This window comes from Solenopsis invicta, chromosome 12 (genome assembly GCF_016802725.1).
Source record: "Solenopsis invicta isolate M01_SB chromosome 12, UNIL_Sinv_3.0, whole genome shotgun sequence".
NCBI classification, from domain to species: Eukaryota; Metazoa; Arthropoda; class Insecta; order Hymenoptera; family Formicidae; genus Solenopsis; species Solenopsis invicta.
This window is the reverse complement of record NC_052675.1, coordinates 4,998,497-5,017,620: the sequence shown is the minus strand read 5'-3', so window position 1 is coordinate 5,017,620 and position 19,124 is coordinate 4,998,497. Positions and strand designations below refer to the sequence as shown.

Here is a 19,124-nt window from a genome sequence, read left to right as displayed (position 1 = left end):
TTTCATAAAATTCGGCTTTCCATATTGTGTAAAAAATTATAACAATAAGCATTCGTTTGGTGATTGCTTACTGACGTTTGGTAGCCTATTCTTGATGATTAATAATTAAAACTGTAATTAATAATACGAAAAAAGGACAAACTCGCGCGTGAAGTTAGCTCCGCCTTCATATAATTCGGCTTTCAGTATAAAAAATTATAATAGTAAGCATTGATTTGGCGATTGCTTACTGACGTTTGGTAGTCCATTCTTGATTATTGGTAATTAAAACTGTAATTAATAATGCGAAAAAAACATACTTGTGTGAAATTGGCCCTACTTTTATAAAATGCGGCTTTTCAAACTGCATAAGAAATTATAACACGCATTTGTTTAGTGGTCGCTTACCGACATTTGGTAATTAGAACTGTAATTCGTAATGCGAAAAAAAAGGTATATGATATCTAATTTTTAATGTTTATTATATTAATGTAATTCAAGAAGTTATGTGATCTTACTTTTGTTAAAATTTTTATTTTTTTTTATAATTCCAGTCCGTTTTATGGAGCGAAATGTAACGAGCTATGATCTTAAAAAGATACGTGATGAGTTAGGTTAAAAGAATTACTGTAGAAAACGGCGACTTTGGTACGTGAGATTACCATAGTAAAATAACACCTTTCAATTTAAAATTTTATACTCATATTTTCTATTGCCACAAAAAATCGTGATCTAAACTTAATAAAGCAAATTTCTTCGTTTCAGCAGTTAATATTACCCCTCTCTGAAATTTTTAAAGTTTAAAAAGTGTTGTATCAAAGTCATCTGTTTTATAATTGAAGCATTTTAATAACATTACATACCTTCCATTGCAGAATGTATATATTGTAATTCTTTTGTAACAAACCACTTTCCGAACCCCAGACCGCCTAACCGTCCGAGCCGTCCGGCCAAACATCCGCCGAACGGCAAGTATCGGCGCATAACGCCTAGTAATATTACCAAAGATTGAGCAAGCGAGCGAGCGCTTCCGCGCGCTTCGCATCTCCGTGCGAACGCGTTCTCATTCCGTCGCCGTCCGCAGCCACGCTACGCGCGCGTGGCCCAAATCGAGAGATCCGAGATTGAGTGGCAGGGATGCTGCCTCCGGACCGTTCCGCCGAAACACGCCGCACATCCCTTTACCGCGATTCTCGGGTATATACGTAAGCCGGCCAAAAACGGCCTTGTCCGCTTCTGGCTTGTCCGCCGTACAGAAATCACCCAGGTTGAGGAAGAAATCGAGCGCCTCGGTCTCCGTCAAAACACTTGACTCTCGACCGCTCCCGATACCGGTCCAAATCCACTTCCTTACTCGCCGCAACGGGCTCAAACAAACTTGGGCCCAGTCAAGACACTTGACGCAGAGCGATCCTTCCAGCATCCCGAGTCCGGCGCTACCACGCGTAAGGGGGGTACGGTGCTCCGTGCCTCCACCAAGCGCACTTGGCATGGGGTAGTGCCACCCGGCAATTGCAGCAAGCGGTATTAACCGCCTCGCAATGGGCCGCGCAAAACCGAAAACAAACACACGGATCCATGTACGCGTCGCGCCCCGCCATACCGCACCACACGCCGCGCCTCGCACGCTTTTTCACGGCCAACAATAACAAGGCCGCCCGAATTTCAAGAAAAGAGCTCGACGCCGTTCCGAGAAACGCGTCTCGCGATACAGGTGCTTCTGTAGATATACTTGTAAATAGATTTTCGTATTTAATCCACGATTATATTATCACGTCCGTCCGCGCGCTCAGATTTACTATTATAAGATCCGCTCTAATTACCGTCCGGTTTCATTTTCTGTGTTATCGCAATCACGTTACCGACGCTATTCCGCACTATTATACTTGTGTTTATTTCACTGCGATAATTTCTGCATCTAATAAATACTCTTCTTTTTTGTAAACAAAGTCCAAAAATCCAAAACAAAGTCTAATTCCTTTGGCGACCCTTCGCGCCCTCATTCCCGATCACCGTCCATGCGTGAAGTGTGGTCGTTACATATCTTAAATTTAAATCAATCTAAATGTATTTTTTCAAAAAAAAGTATGAAAACTTTAAATGGCGCCAATTATAAAGAGTGTATATTGCTGTTTTGAAATAACTGCTGTACTACTTTTAACAAATAAAATGCACGTGACAGTACTTTTATTTTTTTAATAAAATCCAAGTAGTGGTACCTTTAATTTCTTTTTAAATAAAATCCAATACAATTATTATCTATTATTACAAATCTATTATTACAAATGTACATACATATTGCTTAACACTACAAAATGCGTGATACAAAGGACTCCGCACAAAATCATAGGATTTTGACCCTTGGTGAAATTGGCTAAAATTTTAGTGTGTTGTTGTTTTTGACTCGCTAATCAAGTTTCAATAAACACAAAACTTTAGCATGATTAGTTTTTTTATTACAGACGTTTAAAGTGTTGTATCTTACGATTATTTTAGTAACGATCCAAATCAACCTTTGTAATAAATAAAGACACATTAGGTGATAATATGTGATTCATACATACACATAATATTTTCTATGCATGTATGTAATTTTTGTTTGTATATGTGTGTTTATTTGTGTATGAGAGGGAAGTAGATGTAGAGAATAGTATGTACTATTTGGCTTTAAAAGCACATACTTCAAAATATTGAGCAACAAGAAGTCATATTTTCACTCATTTACTCAGCTATTTATTCACACACACACACACACACACACACACACACACACACACACACCGCGTGCGCGTAGGCACACACAAAATCGTTAATACAATAATTGTTAATTGTTAAATACAATTTGCTGCTTATATTTCTGCCACTACTATTTGAATTAAAAAATTATTCGTTTAAATTAAACAAATTAAATTAAACAAATTAAATTAAACAAATAATTTGAACAAATAATAACACAGCCACACAAAAAGAAAAAAGTATGCGAGAGATTAGACCTATGTATCCCTATGTATTTTGAAGCTTTGAAACCGAATATGATTTCAAAATTGCGCCATTAGGTTAGGATTTTTTTTTACCTTAAAAAATAGTGTAATTTTAAGGAATATTGGTCATTTTTTGAGGGTAAAAAAGATCCTGATCTGATGGCGTAATTCTGAGGTCATATTCGGTTTCAGAGCGTCAAAATACATAGAGATACACGGTGAAATTTCTCAGACATGACACTTTTCTTATCCTCAAAAAATTGCCAACATTCCTTAAAATTACACTATTTTTTAAGGTAAAAAAAAATGCACTGTTCAGCCCAGATCTTCCTTTAATTAAAAAGCATCAAAAATGTTAGGCAGGTTTTTCGTACATATTTCAAAGTGTTGAAGTAGTAGTAAATAGACTCTCAAACCTAAAGTTCCAAACCCGGGAGGAGAAAAAGTTAACTTGATGTTCAAATAAAGGAGCTTATATCTTGTTATAACGCATTCTCTTGTTCTCAAAAGTTCTTCGTAATGGCATTCTCTTACATTTCGTTCCTCTCCTTGGTAAATCTTCTTTCAATGACCAGCAGTAATCAGCCATCATATTTACATCCCATTTTCCTTGATACCTATGCTCCATTTCTTTTATATCTTAATGAAATCTTTCACCTTGTTCTTCACTATAGTCACCAAGGTTTTCAGGGAAGTAATTTAGATGTGAATGTAAAAAGTTTAAAATTTTAAATTCATAAGATATCCTAAATTCTGAAAGTTTGCGAGCATTTCCTTAACCATTCTCTTGTAATTTGGACTTTTATGATTTCTTAGAAAATTCTCAGTGACGTTTTTGAAACTGAGCCATGCTGCTTTCTCTACAGTATTCGTTGTTGTGATGAAGGTTTCGTCTTTTAACAATGTACGAATTTGTGGTCCATCGAAGATTCCTTCTTTCAACTTGGCGTCCGAAATTTGTGGAAATTTTCGCCCTAAATGTCGAAAACATTCGCCATCTTTGTCCAAGGCCTCTACGTACTGTTTCATCAAACCAAGTTTTATATGCAAAGTAAGACTCTTCTTCTATCAACTTACGGCTCGTTGATGATGTTCATGCATCCAAGTGTCATCATTGTTCTTTCTGGCCATACTTTCCTTTTATAGTGATTCTCTCGATCTCTACTGTTCCATAGACATGGAAAACAAAGATACTTTGTGAAATCTGATTGCTGGCCTAGTAACATAGACATTATTTTAAGATCTCCACATATTTGTCACATATGTTCTGCATATTTTATTTTTTCAAGAACTTTTTTTACACATTAAACAAGAATGCTTATTACGGTCGTAGCTAGGTCTTCGTACTTGTATTGTCTGTGTGATTTTATATACTTTTCTCAACTTCTTTTACATTTTCATAATTTTCTTTCATGCTTATCGAGTAAGCTACTGGAACAAATGCATAAATATTTCTATTATGGAGCAAAACTGCCTTCAAGCTACGTATAGAAAAGTCGATAAATAGTCCCCACTCTTCTTCTTTGTAGCAATCTGGTTTTAATGCATTTATCAATACAGAAATGTTGGTGCAGTATACTAATGAAGAAGTTTCGTCTTTAGAGAAATATTCCCGAAATCCTTTTTCACGATTTTGATAAAAGCTTACTTTTGCACCTTTTGCTAATAGGTTTTTCTTTTTCAATGTTGAGGCTAGAAATTCCGCACCATCTTTGGGCAATCCTAAATTTCTGACTAGTTTTGTGTGAACGTTTTTATAACTTTCTGTGTTCTTTTATCTATTGAATAGGCATTTTCATTATCTTCACTATCATCGTAGCTATCAATACTACTATTGTTTATCTCTGTCGCTAGATTCCCGTGCTTTCTGGTGGAGGTTCATTACATACGTCCATTTCTTCTACCATTTTGATTGTAGTATCAAGTGCTAATATTGGTCTTTCAACAGTTTGTACATTTGCGTAGCAGATATATGACTTGTTCTTTTTATTGACACCTATTGTATTAGTCATGCAAATGTATTTCTCGATTAAGTGGTTTTTTCCAAAGCATAGACCTTGTGAACTTCATTAATTTTTGTGAAGATTTGTTGTTCGAACAATCTAACATTATATAACAACTACATACAATGTGTATAACAACTACATACCCAATTCGCATCTTGATTGCTTATTTTGAGATTGAAGCATTTTTTATATATTTTCTTTATTTTAACGTTTATTGATCGCTTATTTTGCGAAATTGCAAATTTTCCACAAATATAACAGAAATTATTTGATTTTCGTTCACAACTGTGTATTCTAACTGGAAAGATATTGCTAAGGTTATTGCTGTTTTCTTGTGTTAAATTTTCCATATTTAAATGTAAAACCCGTACGTTAGGGATTCTGTTCCGATAGTAGATGAGTCCACCGTCCTGGGGGTGATAACCCTGATACCTCCCCAAGTTTAAGTATCAAGGCTTTCCGACTTTGATGAGGACTATGTCAACTCATCGTCGGACACACTACGGCTTCATCCTCACACCCAAACGTCCCTTGCAGGGCAGCTCGCCTTTGCTGGCTTTGTTACCAAAACGGATCGCAAAATCAAATTATTCTACACATCCCCTTATGGGGCAGTTGTCATCGCATGCCGCATCTGTTTCGGCAGCAGAAAAAACTTTGAAAAAAAATCCAAATCCTTGTTCATGATTGACAACAGGTAAATACAAATATAACATGTGTAATATCAAAAAACTATGCTCAGTTTTATCAGTGAAATTGGGTTTTGGATGAACAGCATTAAGATATGACTAGGATTGATTTAACTTATAACATACCGCTTTTCGACCACCCCCGAACCGTTTACCGATCCGCGCTGTTTAGCCGAACACCCAGCGGAAACTCCTCCGGGTTTGGAACTTTGGGTTTCAGAGTCTATTTACTACTACTTCAGCATTTTGAAATATGTACGAAAAACCTGCATAACATTTTTGATGTTTTTCAATTAAAGGAAGATCCGGGCTGAATAGTGTAATTTTAAGAAATGTTGGCAACTTTTTGAGAATAAGAAAAGTGTCATGTCTGAGAGATTTTATCTGTGTATCCCTATGTATTTTGACGCTCTGAAACCAAATATGACCTCAGAATTGCGCCATCAGATCAGGACTTTTTTTACTCTCAAAAAAATGGCCAAAATTTCTTAAAATTACACTATTTTTTAAGGTAAAAAAAAATCTTGACTCTGAGATCATATTCGGTTTCAGAGCGTCAAAATATATAGGGATACATAGGTCTAATGTCTCGCACATAATACTTTTTTCTTTTTGTGTGGCTGTGTAATTTATGTACTCTAAGAAAAGTTAGTAATGTCGTTTCTTAAAATCAAATAAATTTTTATTTTTTTCAAAAATACCTTCATTTCAACTTAGAAAAAAAATTAAATTAAAGAAACAATTTCTTTAATTTAAACGTAACTTTTTTTTAGATGTAATTAACACACATGAGATAACTCTTTGCCTAATGTGTACTGGCGATCACTGTCGCTGAGAATTATTCACATCCGGAATCAAAACGTTTAAAAAAGTATGGTATACTTAATCAATTAAATGTATCATACTCGATAAATTACAAATTACTAATTTCACGCACCAATAATTGCAAAGTTTGTGTTGGAAATTTATTATTATATTTATTTTTGGAGCCGCAGTTTCTTTGTTAGTTACATGCAATACATTTTATGTAATGCAATACATATTTTAATATTATATTGTATAAAACTTATAATATTTTATTTAATTATATAATTAGCTTAATTCTTTATTATTTATCTTTCTATTACTGATCTTAACTTATCTAAAAAAAAACACAAGAACAAGAAAAAGGCTAACGGTTTTTTACGTAAGTTAATTAAAGTCGATTCTTTTTCCCACCTAGGAATACTATTTTCAATAATTGCATAATATTGTTAATAAATTGTTTTCTTTCTAATAAAATATCATAAAGGCTCACGGTCTACAAGGGAGTTTGCTTTGTGAATATCACAAATACTTCAACTTAAAGCGTAACCCTGATAAAAAAAACCAATTGAAAACGATAGAAAGTGCCAGAAACCTGATTCAAAAACAATAGGATTCTATCGTTTTGATAGAATTCTATTGTTTTTGAATCAAGTTTCTGGCACTTTCTATCGTTTTCTATTGGTTTTTTTATCAGGGATAACAAAAATATTTTTAGTCTTCTTATTACAAATCTTTTCTGAGGATGATAATTATAATGAAGAAAGAGAATTTTCTTTATCTTAATAAACAAAATTATAAATATTCCATTAAGGAGATAAGAAATAATATAATTATGTACATGTATTTGTAAATATTTTTGTATGCAATTATATATCACAAAATCAATTATATAAAAATAAAGATATAAAATCTTAATATACAGTTAATTTTATTTACAAAAAAATATTTATCATAAATAATTACTATTAGTCGAGTATTAACTAGTGTAACTGGAGCATTAAATAAAAAAAGATCGTAAAAGTAGGTTATAAAGAAAATGTGACATGTAAATAATAGACTCCTATTAATGATAAAATTTTGTGTCACAGAAACGCGTAAAACCAGTCGAGAAGAAAAGAATGTGATTACGAACGAAAAATAGATCGCAAAGAGTACAAACGAAATGAAAACGTGCATTATGCCAGCGGTACGGTTTAACTACGAACAATGTGATAAAAAGATCGAAATGAAAAAAATAAAATGGTAAAAATAAAAGGCGCATGTTGCAGATGCTCGTCATCATCAAGCACGCGCCACGCGGTGTGCAAAGGCAATAGAATATCAAACGGTGTCTAAAACGACTCGGTAAAATTTTTAGCAAGCCATTACCATTGCAAATCCTCACGGCTTAGTCGGCGTTGTAATAATACAATCGCCACTTACGAAAACGGCTGTCGCGAGATAGAATTATCTACCGCAATTGATGCCACGCGAATGTCACGCGATTGATGCAAAGACGCGTCATCACGCGTAATTCAATTACTTAAAATTGTTGCATAAATTATGATTGTGAAAGTCCAACAAGAAAATGCATCAAACTACAGAACGTCGTTAAATGACAAAAGTTAACCTTGGTTGATAGATCTAAGAGTCAAAAATAAATAAATTTTTAACTTTTTGTTCGATTTTCTCGTAAAATTTACCAGCCTGGACTTTATTTTGGTGCGTTCTTTTATTCTGCAAAAGGATTTTGTGATCTGTAGAGCCAATTCGAAAATTAATGATGTAAACTGTAATGTGTCGGTATTTCCCGTCAGTATAGCATCCTCATCCTAACTCCTCAACCGAGAACTTTGCGTTGACGGTAACGACATAGTATCGCAAAAAAAAATTAGAACTAATATGCGTGAAACGTGATATGTCGACGTTGAAATTTTGTCTTTCATGTCATTTCATTATTATGTAACAAACGGCCTTTTATCACCTCCTCGGACTGACTATTGTCCATTGCCGCTCAGCCGTCCATTCGCCGGACGAAGACTAGGCGCATCGCGCTAATAAATCTCTTGTTAATGCGCGATCGTATAAAACGCATTCGCGCGCTGATTATCTTGTCGCGCACGCGCATGGCACCGAATCGGCACGCCAGCTAACGTAATCCGCACGCCTGGCTAGCGTGCTTCGCTCGCTTTCTCCCTACCCGATCTCGAGCGGCAAGAATGCGTACTCCGAGATGAGCCGAGCAGCATCTGAGCATCCTAGACGTTTTGAGATCCGGGTATAAAAGAACCGGAGCAGCGAGAAGCTGCGCTTTTCTCCGCCGATTATTCGGAAGACTCACTCCGCCTAATAAATCTCTCCGAAAAAGCCTCTACGTAGCTTCAAGATAAAACGTGCTTTTCCCCTACCGAGCGATTTTGGTGACTACCATCCGACACCCGTCTTTTCCTACCGACGCGACGCGGCAACGTCGGGCTCAATGTGCTTGGATTTGATCAAGTGTACTTGGCCGTCGGTTTTCCGACAAAACACACAAACCGATCCTTTAGCAACGACTAAACGAACAGGGGTGAAGCGTCTTCCTCTCCACCAAGAGTACTTGGTCTATTCGTTGTAATCTAACTCACGAATGTCGAGAATCTCGCGCACGAAATTAAAAGTCGCATATTTGTGGGTCGTGTCGCGTCCCTCTACCACGTGCCCGCCCGCCGCAAAGCGCGCTTGACACAGTCGCACGCGACATATATATATATATAGAAAAAGCAGATTGTACCGCACGTGTCGTCTAATAATAGCACGGAACAGATAATCGCCGTAATAATAGGTTGCGCCGCTAGAAAACAGATACAGCTAGCTTATGAAACGAGACATCGTGCTTCCGAAGTCCACGCGTAAACCGCGTCTTTTGTAAAACTGCCCATCCGGCCAATCATTCCGCGCAGTGACCTCCACCGATAAATTATACCGCCGATGCCTGTAAATTTATTAATGCTGCTACACCAAATATATGATAAAATTTATTAAGCTAGTTAAATTCACATTTATATTTACTCCTCATTGCCAGTTATACTCGTTGCGTCAATTATCGAATTATTATTTGTAACATCAACTTAACTCAGTCAGAAATAGTTCCTCGAAACGATGTCGTTTCGATGTCAAAAATGCAAGTCAAAAATTTTTGAAATTTTTATTAATTTTGATGGATTTTTTACTCTAATTTCGAGTAATTTTCAATTTCATTCGACATCGAAACGATCGTTTCGAGGAATTATTTTGATATTTTTCGAGAACATCCCATCAAACACGAAAAATAATTAAATTTTTTTCTTTTTAAAGAATTATTTCTGACTAGATAAAATAATTGAGAAATAGAGATCGTTTCGATATTGGTTCGAGTTAGGATTATTGTTAAAGGTATTTTTTTTTATTTTTGTGTATTTAAGATAATAACACTTTTTATTAAATTTAATTTTTCAAAAATTGCTTTATTTTTATCGCTTTATTAAAAATCGATTATTTGATTAAGATTATCTAATCGGCTTACATATGCTTTGGTTAATTTGATCAAACACAGAACGTATTTCATGCTGCAACAATTCTATTTCAAAATAAACATCGAAAAAAAAATATATAGTTTATAAACGTATGTAATAACTTTGGTATACAAAAAAGATAAAACTAGAAAAATTAGTTTGAGAAGAAAGACATCAATAGCTCTTGCTGATAAAAATTTTTCTGAGATATACTTTTTGTACGCATTTCAAAACATTTTTCAAAAATATTAAGTAATTAAGTTTTTTCTTTAAATCTTTTATGTATGCATAAATTCTGAAATATTCTAATATTCTATAAAAAAAACTAAGAAATTTTCTAAAAACTATAAAATATTACAGAAATTTTGAAAAATTCTGGAAATGACTAAAAAATATCTAAAAATTTTGAAAATTATATTTAAAAATCTGAGACAAATTTATATACTCCGATGAAAACTTTTCTTAGAATTTTTCTGATTTTTTCTATAACATATTTTTTAGAATAGTTCTCAGATTTTTTAATGTAAACTTTAAAATATTTAAAAATACACATATATATAAAAAAATCTGGAGAAAAAATATGGATTTCTCAATATTTCTAAAATGTTCCAATTTATATAAAAATTCTGAAAAAAATTTTAGGTAACTAATAAAATTATTGTTCAAATCGATATCGAACGACGACGATTCTATAAATCATTACATGCAAAAATCATTCTACTTTTCTTTCATGTAATAAATAATAAAAATGAACGATGAAAAAATAGAAATGCAATTAGTTAATTTTCTTTTTGCATCATCGCATCGTCGAATCGATGTCAAATCGATATCGATTCGATCTTTAAACAAATTTTTCTAGAATATAAGATTATTTATTACATATACATTCCAAAAATATTAAAAAATGTATGAAACTTCCATTATACTCTTTACATACGCAATTTTTGGTTTCTCGAAAATGTTATAATTTTGACGTGAGTTACGAATCGATCTTAACGATGTCGGAACGATTCGAGGAACTATTTCTGACTGCGAACACTTTCTTGTATATAACATTGTTAGAATACGTCACCTAATAACGGAAATAATAGGGGTAGCCATATTGTCGACAGTAGCCATAATACTCTCTTCTCCTCTAATATATAATAACAGATGTTACGAAATTTTAATTCTATAAGTTTTTAATAACAGTAATATAATGTATCAGAAAAATTATTAATAAAATATACATATGTATATATTATTAATTGGAAGTATATTCTTACATATATAAGTTTTCTAAGTTACTTAAGAAATTTTTTTGAACATTATTTTTGAAAAATAAGCAAGTTTTATGATTTACTCCGCATAACAGAGCATAATGGGGTAAATGCACGTTTTCAATAAAACAGTAATTTTGTCCATAATTTAATCTAGTCTATTGCAATAAAACTTATTTTTTCTTAAAATAGATATTCCCAAGAATTTTTTAGTAAAAAACAATGTGACTTATTTATTTTTAATATGTTTAAAACTAGTTTAAAATAATACCCATTATACCACGAGTTTTCCTAGTTATGATTAATAATATTAAAATATACTCTTATTAATGATATTAATAATAACATATTTTAAATAGAAAATAATACATGTCAAAAACTTTTAACAATTTCAAATGATCTTTGTTTTAGAAAATAAACGTCTTGCCTTAGGAAAAAAGTTTTTATATATAATTATATATAATTATTACATAATTACATATAATTATATATATTTTAATATATTTGGTATATAATTACGTATAATTGCATGTGAAAAATTTTTCCCGGGGCATTACAAAAAAACAGCTTTTAAGACCATCAATTGATTAATTAAGGACTCTCAAAATTTAAACAACAATTAAAAAATAAGTTAATGAGAGTCAGCGCGGGTGAAGAGTGCGCGAACACATGAATTGATATATAATTATTCATATTTCTTACAAACGAACGAACATTTTGACTCATTTTGGAGTTATCCTTAGCGTATCATTAATAATAGAAATAAAAAAAACTAACCGTCATCAGTCACCATAATCGGGAAGCAGTCAAATCACTAACGGTTTACCAAATCCGTCGTGGCATCTCCACTCATGGCCATGTCGCAGTCACTGACACTTGTCTATGTAACCATTAGGACTGATGAAGACTAATGAAGCTTTGGATAAATTTCAATCGTGAGAAATAAATTTCCCTTGTCAAAGTATACATTCAGGCGTTCAAAAACAAAGCGTGCTCATCGTCTAACGTACAAATGTATGCTGTGTACTCTGTTTTTTCGATATTTTTCGACTTTTAATATTATTAATACGTTGAGGATGACTTCAAAGTGAGTCGAAATGTTTGTTCGTTTGTAAGAGATATGAATAAATAATTAAAATGATTATATATCAATACATGTGTTCGCACACTCTTCACCCGTGCTGACTCTCATTAGCCTATTTTTCAATTGTTGTTTTAAGACCATGTTCCAATATACACTGCCAGTATTAAAAATTTGTAGTTTATGTTATATATATTATAGATTTTCTGTACTGACAGTGTATATTGGAACACAGTCTAAATAAGAAAGAACGAATGAATACGAATACCGACATATTTCAAGTTCAAAACTACAAATTCTGGACACCAATAATATATATGTATAAAGAGAACGGAAATAATGTACAATTAACATATGTAAGACATTTTCTGTCGGAATATCGTAATCATAGTCAATGACCATCATACTTCTTTAGACACATTCGTATGTATAAATGTTAATGTAATAATAAAATGACTATCTTTTAAATATTTTTTTAAGCCTACCTATCTATCTTTGTATATCAAATCATAAAATTCGTACACTAAATCTTACAAAAACTTAAAAATATGTATTCTTGTATAGAGTTTGCACAAATAAAAAAATAATTAAATAACTAAAGCAGTATGTAATAAGTTAAGAATAACGACTTCACACTGCTCATTTTTTATAGAATTCTTTGCTAAAATTATCGAAATAAACGTGTATGTACATATAGTGATTACGATAAGCTAATTTTATTGCTGCCAACTTTAGCCTACTTTTGTCTTTTTAAAAATATGTACTTTTCTTTTAAATCGCAATTCAATTCTGATGTCCTATCAAATTTAATATTATATCACGCATATGTGACTATGCCATGTATCTATTCATAACATTACTCATTATGGACAATTAGCAATTACATATAATGATATATACAATTTAGCAATTATTATGTGAATGATGCAACACACTCACTTTCAAACGTCCTAAGAATTATTAAACTTCATTTCTTAATGACCATTTTGCTTTATTTCTAATTGTCGTTTATCACAGTACGTATCGTTTAAATTGCAACAAATAAATTACATCACGCACTATACAACAGATAAAGGAAGATTCCTATCTAAAAATAAAAAATCAATTTTTTTCTTCTTTGAAGTATATTTTAAAAATATTATTCCAGGACCCAAATTAAGTGAGTCAAAACAACGTAAAATAACAGAGTTATAAAAGTTTAAATGCCACAAATTTATTTTCCTTTCAAACTGCACGAAAAACTTTCAAAAAATAGTTTGGAAACATAATAAATCAATGATTTCTATAACAGTCATCATGATATATCGGGAACAATTACCAGCAACTAATCGACATTATGCTTCTGCATGCATGTTTAAAATATACTTCAATTATCGAAAACCATTATTTTAAATTAACTTTTTCAAAACTCTTGTTTTTTTCATAACTAAGATAAAAAAATTTTCATAAAAATAAAATTATTTTGTTTTAAAATATGTTACCACTGTTTAAAATTTTAATCTCTTTATTTAGGTTTATTTTCAAACGCTAGTTGCATTGATATAGATTTAAAAAATTTTTAGTTTTAGTGTTTCATAGTAATTTTATTCCAGTAATTTCATAAATTTCATAAACTGAAGAGCCATTAAGTACCGTTAGATCAATAGTTGTAGATTCAATGTACAAAATAGCTTCTAACATTTAAATTAAAAAACATAGAAATATTTATAAAAATCTATAAATTATATATAAATATAATTAAAATATCTATACCAAATTTTATATTCGTAAATTTTAATTACTTTAACAAAAAAAAGTGTCAAAACTAATTTAAAAATTTGTTCTGTGGACAAAATTATAAACTTTGATTGCTTTTTTTGTAGGGAATAAAAAATGTTTTTATATAAGATTATTATAATCTTACATTTAATTTAGTCTCAATTAATATATAGTTAATGTTAATCGTGTATCTTCACGTTGGTCGAGCTAATTCAAAATTTGAAGGCTATTTGAAGGCTTAATATAAGATCTTGGCTTTGATTACATGCTCTCTTCTTATGAAAACAAAAAGGAAATATTACGTCTTTTTACTTACTTATCACGTCAAACTGGGGCAGCCATTTCCTGAACATAACGTTGTCCAGCTTACGCGGTAGCTCGTCAGCCTCCCACTTCCAAAGCACTTTCCGCGGTATCGAGTCAATCACATTTAATATCATATCCAGTTTCTTTCGTGGCATCGAATGCATCTTGATCATTGAGCCCAAACTGAAATACAACACTCCCTCATGAGCGCTATCAAGAAACTCGGCTACGTCCTTGGGTAACGGTTTGATCTTGGATGAAATGTGAAGGCCACCGATTTCCACTACATTCGGTAGCTGAGGTCTACTACCATGAATACTACTATGGGTATTCACAAGCAACGCTTGTGATTGCTGGGCGATTTCTTTCAGCTTAGGAAGACCCGGACCGAAAACTTCATTGGCAATGGCTTGATCGGCAGATCGAAACCAATACTCGTAGATCATTTTAGACAATGACAGCCACATTACATTTTGCATTCGACTGAAGAAATCTAAAGGTTTAGTAAAGCCAAGAAATAACACTGAAATGTAACTAGGATCGTCCGCATTGCCCATATCGTTGTTGGTCCACGGCATGATTTGATGCGATGACATGGCTATGTAAGGTGCTTTAAAACGATATATAAAACCTAAATAACAATCGGTATTAAAGTTCTCCGTAAGAATCAGGTCAAATTTTTCGTCAGATTGTAGAAATGTTTTGACAGCCAAACTTCGCAGACCGGTATTACACGCATAATCTGCCATGTATCTCAGCATGTGTAGTTCCCTTAAAGGACGGAACCACGCGTGATTAATCCTTTCAAGATCTATAACGTCTACGAAGACGCCGATCTCCGGATCCACCAAATCGATATCTTTATAATTAGGTAGCGGCTCCTTCATCTTTGCACTATCGGTTCTAGGGAAATATGAGACCACAGTGAGCTCATGACCTCTTCGAGCTAATTCCTCTAGAAGCGGCTTAAACACGTCGAAATGACTCTTGCCTAGATGTCCGAAGACGCCAAGTATTTTGAGTCTTGTTTTAGTAGTATTCCCGAATGAGTTCTGGTTCATAGCCAAGCAGCATACAGAGAACACTGAGATCAAAATAAGAATGACAAATAAATACGTTCTTTGCATGTCAGTATGTCAAAGTGACTCTAATTTCAGGTAAATGAATGTAAGTTGATAATTTCACTAGCAACGATCGATCTTCGCTGACGAACTTGCAGTTAGTTAATCAACCCGTCCAAGTATTCGGTGTACAGCCGACTGCTCAACTGTCCATTTGAACACTAATATGTACGTTATTAATAGAGTGGTGGGGATATCTCATACGCGTATCTCTCCGCTTTTGCCCCTTTGCTCTACAGTAAAATAATTTTTCTTTTTACTGCGATAGTGAATCACCAACTAAAGCAGTAGCGCATAATCTACAGATTACGACAGAAAAATATGCCATTTCATTGTTGATAAAAATGATGATGACTGAACATTAATTGACATGATGCATCCGTGATGAAGCACAAATCTTAAGATTATATTATCTGTAGAGTTCAAGGCTATCTCACATTTTTTTCTGAAATTATTGAAATTTAAATTAATTAAAAAGATTATTAGTTTGTTGACTCAAAATAGTTTTCCAAGGCTTACACAATTATTGGTGCAAATACAGCAAAATTAGTATGTTAGATTTTCTATCTTCAATAATAACTAATATAATTTGAATTTTTCATACAGTAAAATCAATGGTAACATGCAAAGTTATTACAGTATTACAGCGTCCAGACGTTTTAATCCATGATTGACAAAAAGTTAATAATATAAAAATGTGTTAAACTCTATAATATATGTTAAACTCTGTAGAAAAGACGTAAGAATATTTATTATGCGTCCGTTCAACTACGCAGTTTTATTAAATCTCAATCTTACAGCCTTTAATCTCTCGCAATTATCATAGCAACGCTTATCAGATGTATCTCGATATATTCGAGATAACACCGAAATTGGCTAAAGTTCGGCCAGCTTGACATTAGGCCGTCCGCGGCCGTGGTAACTTGAATATTACACAAAAATAACTTAAATTATCGCAATATTCTTTTGAACAATTAGAACTTAAATCTATAATTTATAAAGTCATACATTTCAAATAAATTAATGCTTAAACTAAATTACAGGCTTCTTTCATAAAATATTACATGTTTTCGGATTCGCTGTATTGATCCGTATCGGGATCTTCTGATTCGCATAATTTTTCGCATCGTCAAGGCCTCATGTTCGCGACTTCCCAAGTTCCTTTGTATGGCCTTTGCGAGATTTGACATCCTTTGATGTCCGCGACTATGTAACGATCTTTTTTAAAACATTTCATAACTCGATAAGGCCCTCTATAAGCCGGGGATAATTTTCCACCTAACTTTTCCAAGTTTTTAACCATGACAAGATCGCCTTCCGCATATTCACGTGCGGCCTTCCTTTTGCAATTAATATAGCGTTCGTTTCCTACTCGCGCTTTTTCGATTTTTTTCGCCGTCTCGTCTCTTATTTCCTCTAAATCTCTATTTTCTTTTTCATTTTGTTCAAGAATAAATTCTTTTAGAGCATCGACAACACGTCCTCGCTGTTTTATTTCAAATATCAATTCGCTATGCGTCTTTCCCGTTGCTCTGTTTATTGTGTTGTTTATTGCAAACTCTATTTCGCCCATACATTTATGCCAATCTTTTCCTGTATACAATTTTCCTAATATCGGAGCAAACATACGATTATAATGTTTTACCTGCCCGTTAGCCTGAGGAGACCCCGTGGCGATTTTAACATGCTTAATATTTATTTCTGACATGAAATCCTTCGAGGTAAAGCTCGTACCTCTATCGGACACTAACATTTTCGGTCTACTATAGTTTTTAAAATATTCCTTAAGGCATCCTAAAGTTTCGCGTGCCGTAGTAGAATGTATAAGCCGGTTCAAACTCGGGGATCTCAGGGGGGTGCGGGGAAGGGGGGGAATATTTCGGGTCGCGCGGGGGGACCTAACCGGCGATAAGGTCCCGCGGGTGGACCAAACCGGGCGGCGGAGGGGGAGGGGGGCTTAAAACGGGGTCACACGTGTAAACCTAACCGGTAGTTCTGCGTAATCAATGTTTATATAAACAGAGATAACGATTCGAGAACCATGTTCTTGGCCGATGTTTAAATAAATTTGACACCTTTGAAATGTGTCGCGTGGAGGCAACTGGCCATTTAATGTAAACATGGACCATGTACTTGTCACTCTGTTTACATAAACATAATAAATCACACCGCGAGGAGGTGAGTATGGCAGTACTTTGAAATCGGAAATGGTTCTGCGTAATCAATGTTTAAGTAAACAGAGTGATAAAGATTCGAGGATCATGTTCTTGACCGACACCTTTGAAATGTGCCGCGTGGAGGCAACTACTGACCATTTAATGTAAACATGGACCATGTACCTGTCACTCTGTTTACATAAACATAATAAATCACATCGCGAGGAGGTATGACTGTTCTTTGAAATCGGAAATGTCTGTCATCACGAGGGGGATAAGCGATACGATGGCGAAGGGGTGTGCGCGGCTATTTCCGCGGGGTCCGCCGCCGCCGCCGCCGCCGCCGCCGCCGCCGCCGCCGCGTACGCGGAGGGGATGCGCGCTGTCTAACGCGGGTCCGCTGGGGCGATCCGCCGCGTGCGTGGAGGGGATGCGCGCTGTCTAACGCGGGTCCGCTGGGGCGATCCGCCGCCGCCGCCCCCAACGCTCGCTATCCTCTAATAATTTTTTGGTCAAGGTGGATGCAAGAGAGAGAGAGAAAAGCGCTGAACAGCTCTTTCAGCTGTGCTAATAACGCGATGAAATATTATTTAGATTTGTTTACGTGAACTCTCTTTCATGCGCGGTTGTCACCCAGTGGCATGTCTAATCGTGCAAGGTATCTTTCTTAGTAAAGAGAAGCGCCGATAGTCCGGCTTCTAATGACACGTGTAAATAATATTTAGATTTGTTTACATGAGCTCTTTTTCGTGTGCGGTTGCCACCCAGTGGCATGTCTAATCGTGCAAGGTATCTTTCTTAGTAAAGATAAGCGCCGATAATTCGGCTGCTGCACGTGTGAAATAATATTTAGATTTGTTTACGTGAGCTCTTTTTCGTGTGCGGTTACCACCCAGTGGCATGTCTAATCGTGCAAGGTATCTTTCTTAGTAAAGATAAGCGCCGATAATTCGGCTGCTGCACGTTGAAACAATATTTAGATGATGCAAGAGGGAAGCGTTAATATTTCGATCGATTAAACAAAACTCCTGTTTCGGTTATAAGTTTGACGAATGTATTATACGGTCAGTCTCGATGTGGACACCGAATCAGTCGTAAGAGTTACTCTCTAAAAATGGTTGATAATATTGCAGACGACGAGTTTATGGACATAGTGAATGATGCATTTGAAAATGCAGAAATAAATTTTGAAGATTTAATAGACGAAGAAAGTGACGAAGAGATGTCAAACGATAGCGGATGTGACAGTGATCTAAGTGAGCATCCTGAGATTCGTGTTGTATCAGTTGCTGAACTACGCGCTTTGAATCGCACGAAACATTGCATGATACAGTTTTACTACTCGACGGGTGGTGCCCTTGCCGTTTGCGCATCGTGCATGATTGAACTTTCTGACATCGAATTGGACTCAATGGACGCCGTTCAAATCCACGAAACAGATTTTCTTGAACGACTTGACGGACGTATCT

The 19,124-nt window shown here is 34.4% G+C and overlaps 1 protein-coding gene across 2 annotated transcripts in view; it reads right to left on the bottom strand.

Moving 5' to 3' along the window:
- LOC105199864 (UDP-glycosyltransferase UGT5) overlaps window positions 1-15,730 on the bottom strand; it is a 187,387-nt gene extending 171,657 nt beyond the window's left edge. The window contains exon 1 of one of the 2 annotated variants that reach the window (XM_039456254.1): window positions 14,389-15,730. In XM_039456254.1, the coding sequence (XP_039312188.1) occupies window positions 14,389-15,505 (1,117 nt within the window). In that variant the 5' untranslated portion in view covers window positions 15,506-15,730. The remainder of the gene's footprint in view (window positions 1-14,388) is intronic. The other variant, XM_039456253.1, reaches the window with a different exon arrangement.
- Window positions 15,731-19,124: the final 3,394 nt, after the last annotated feature.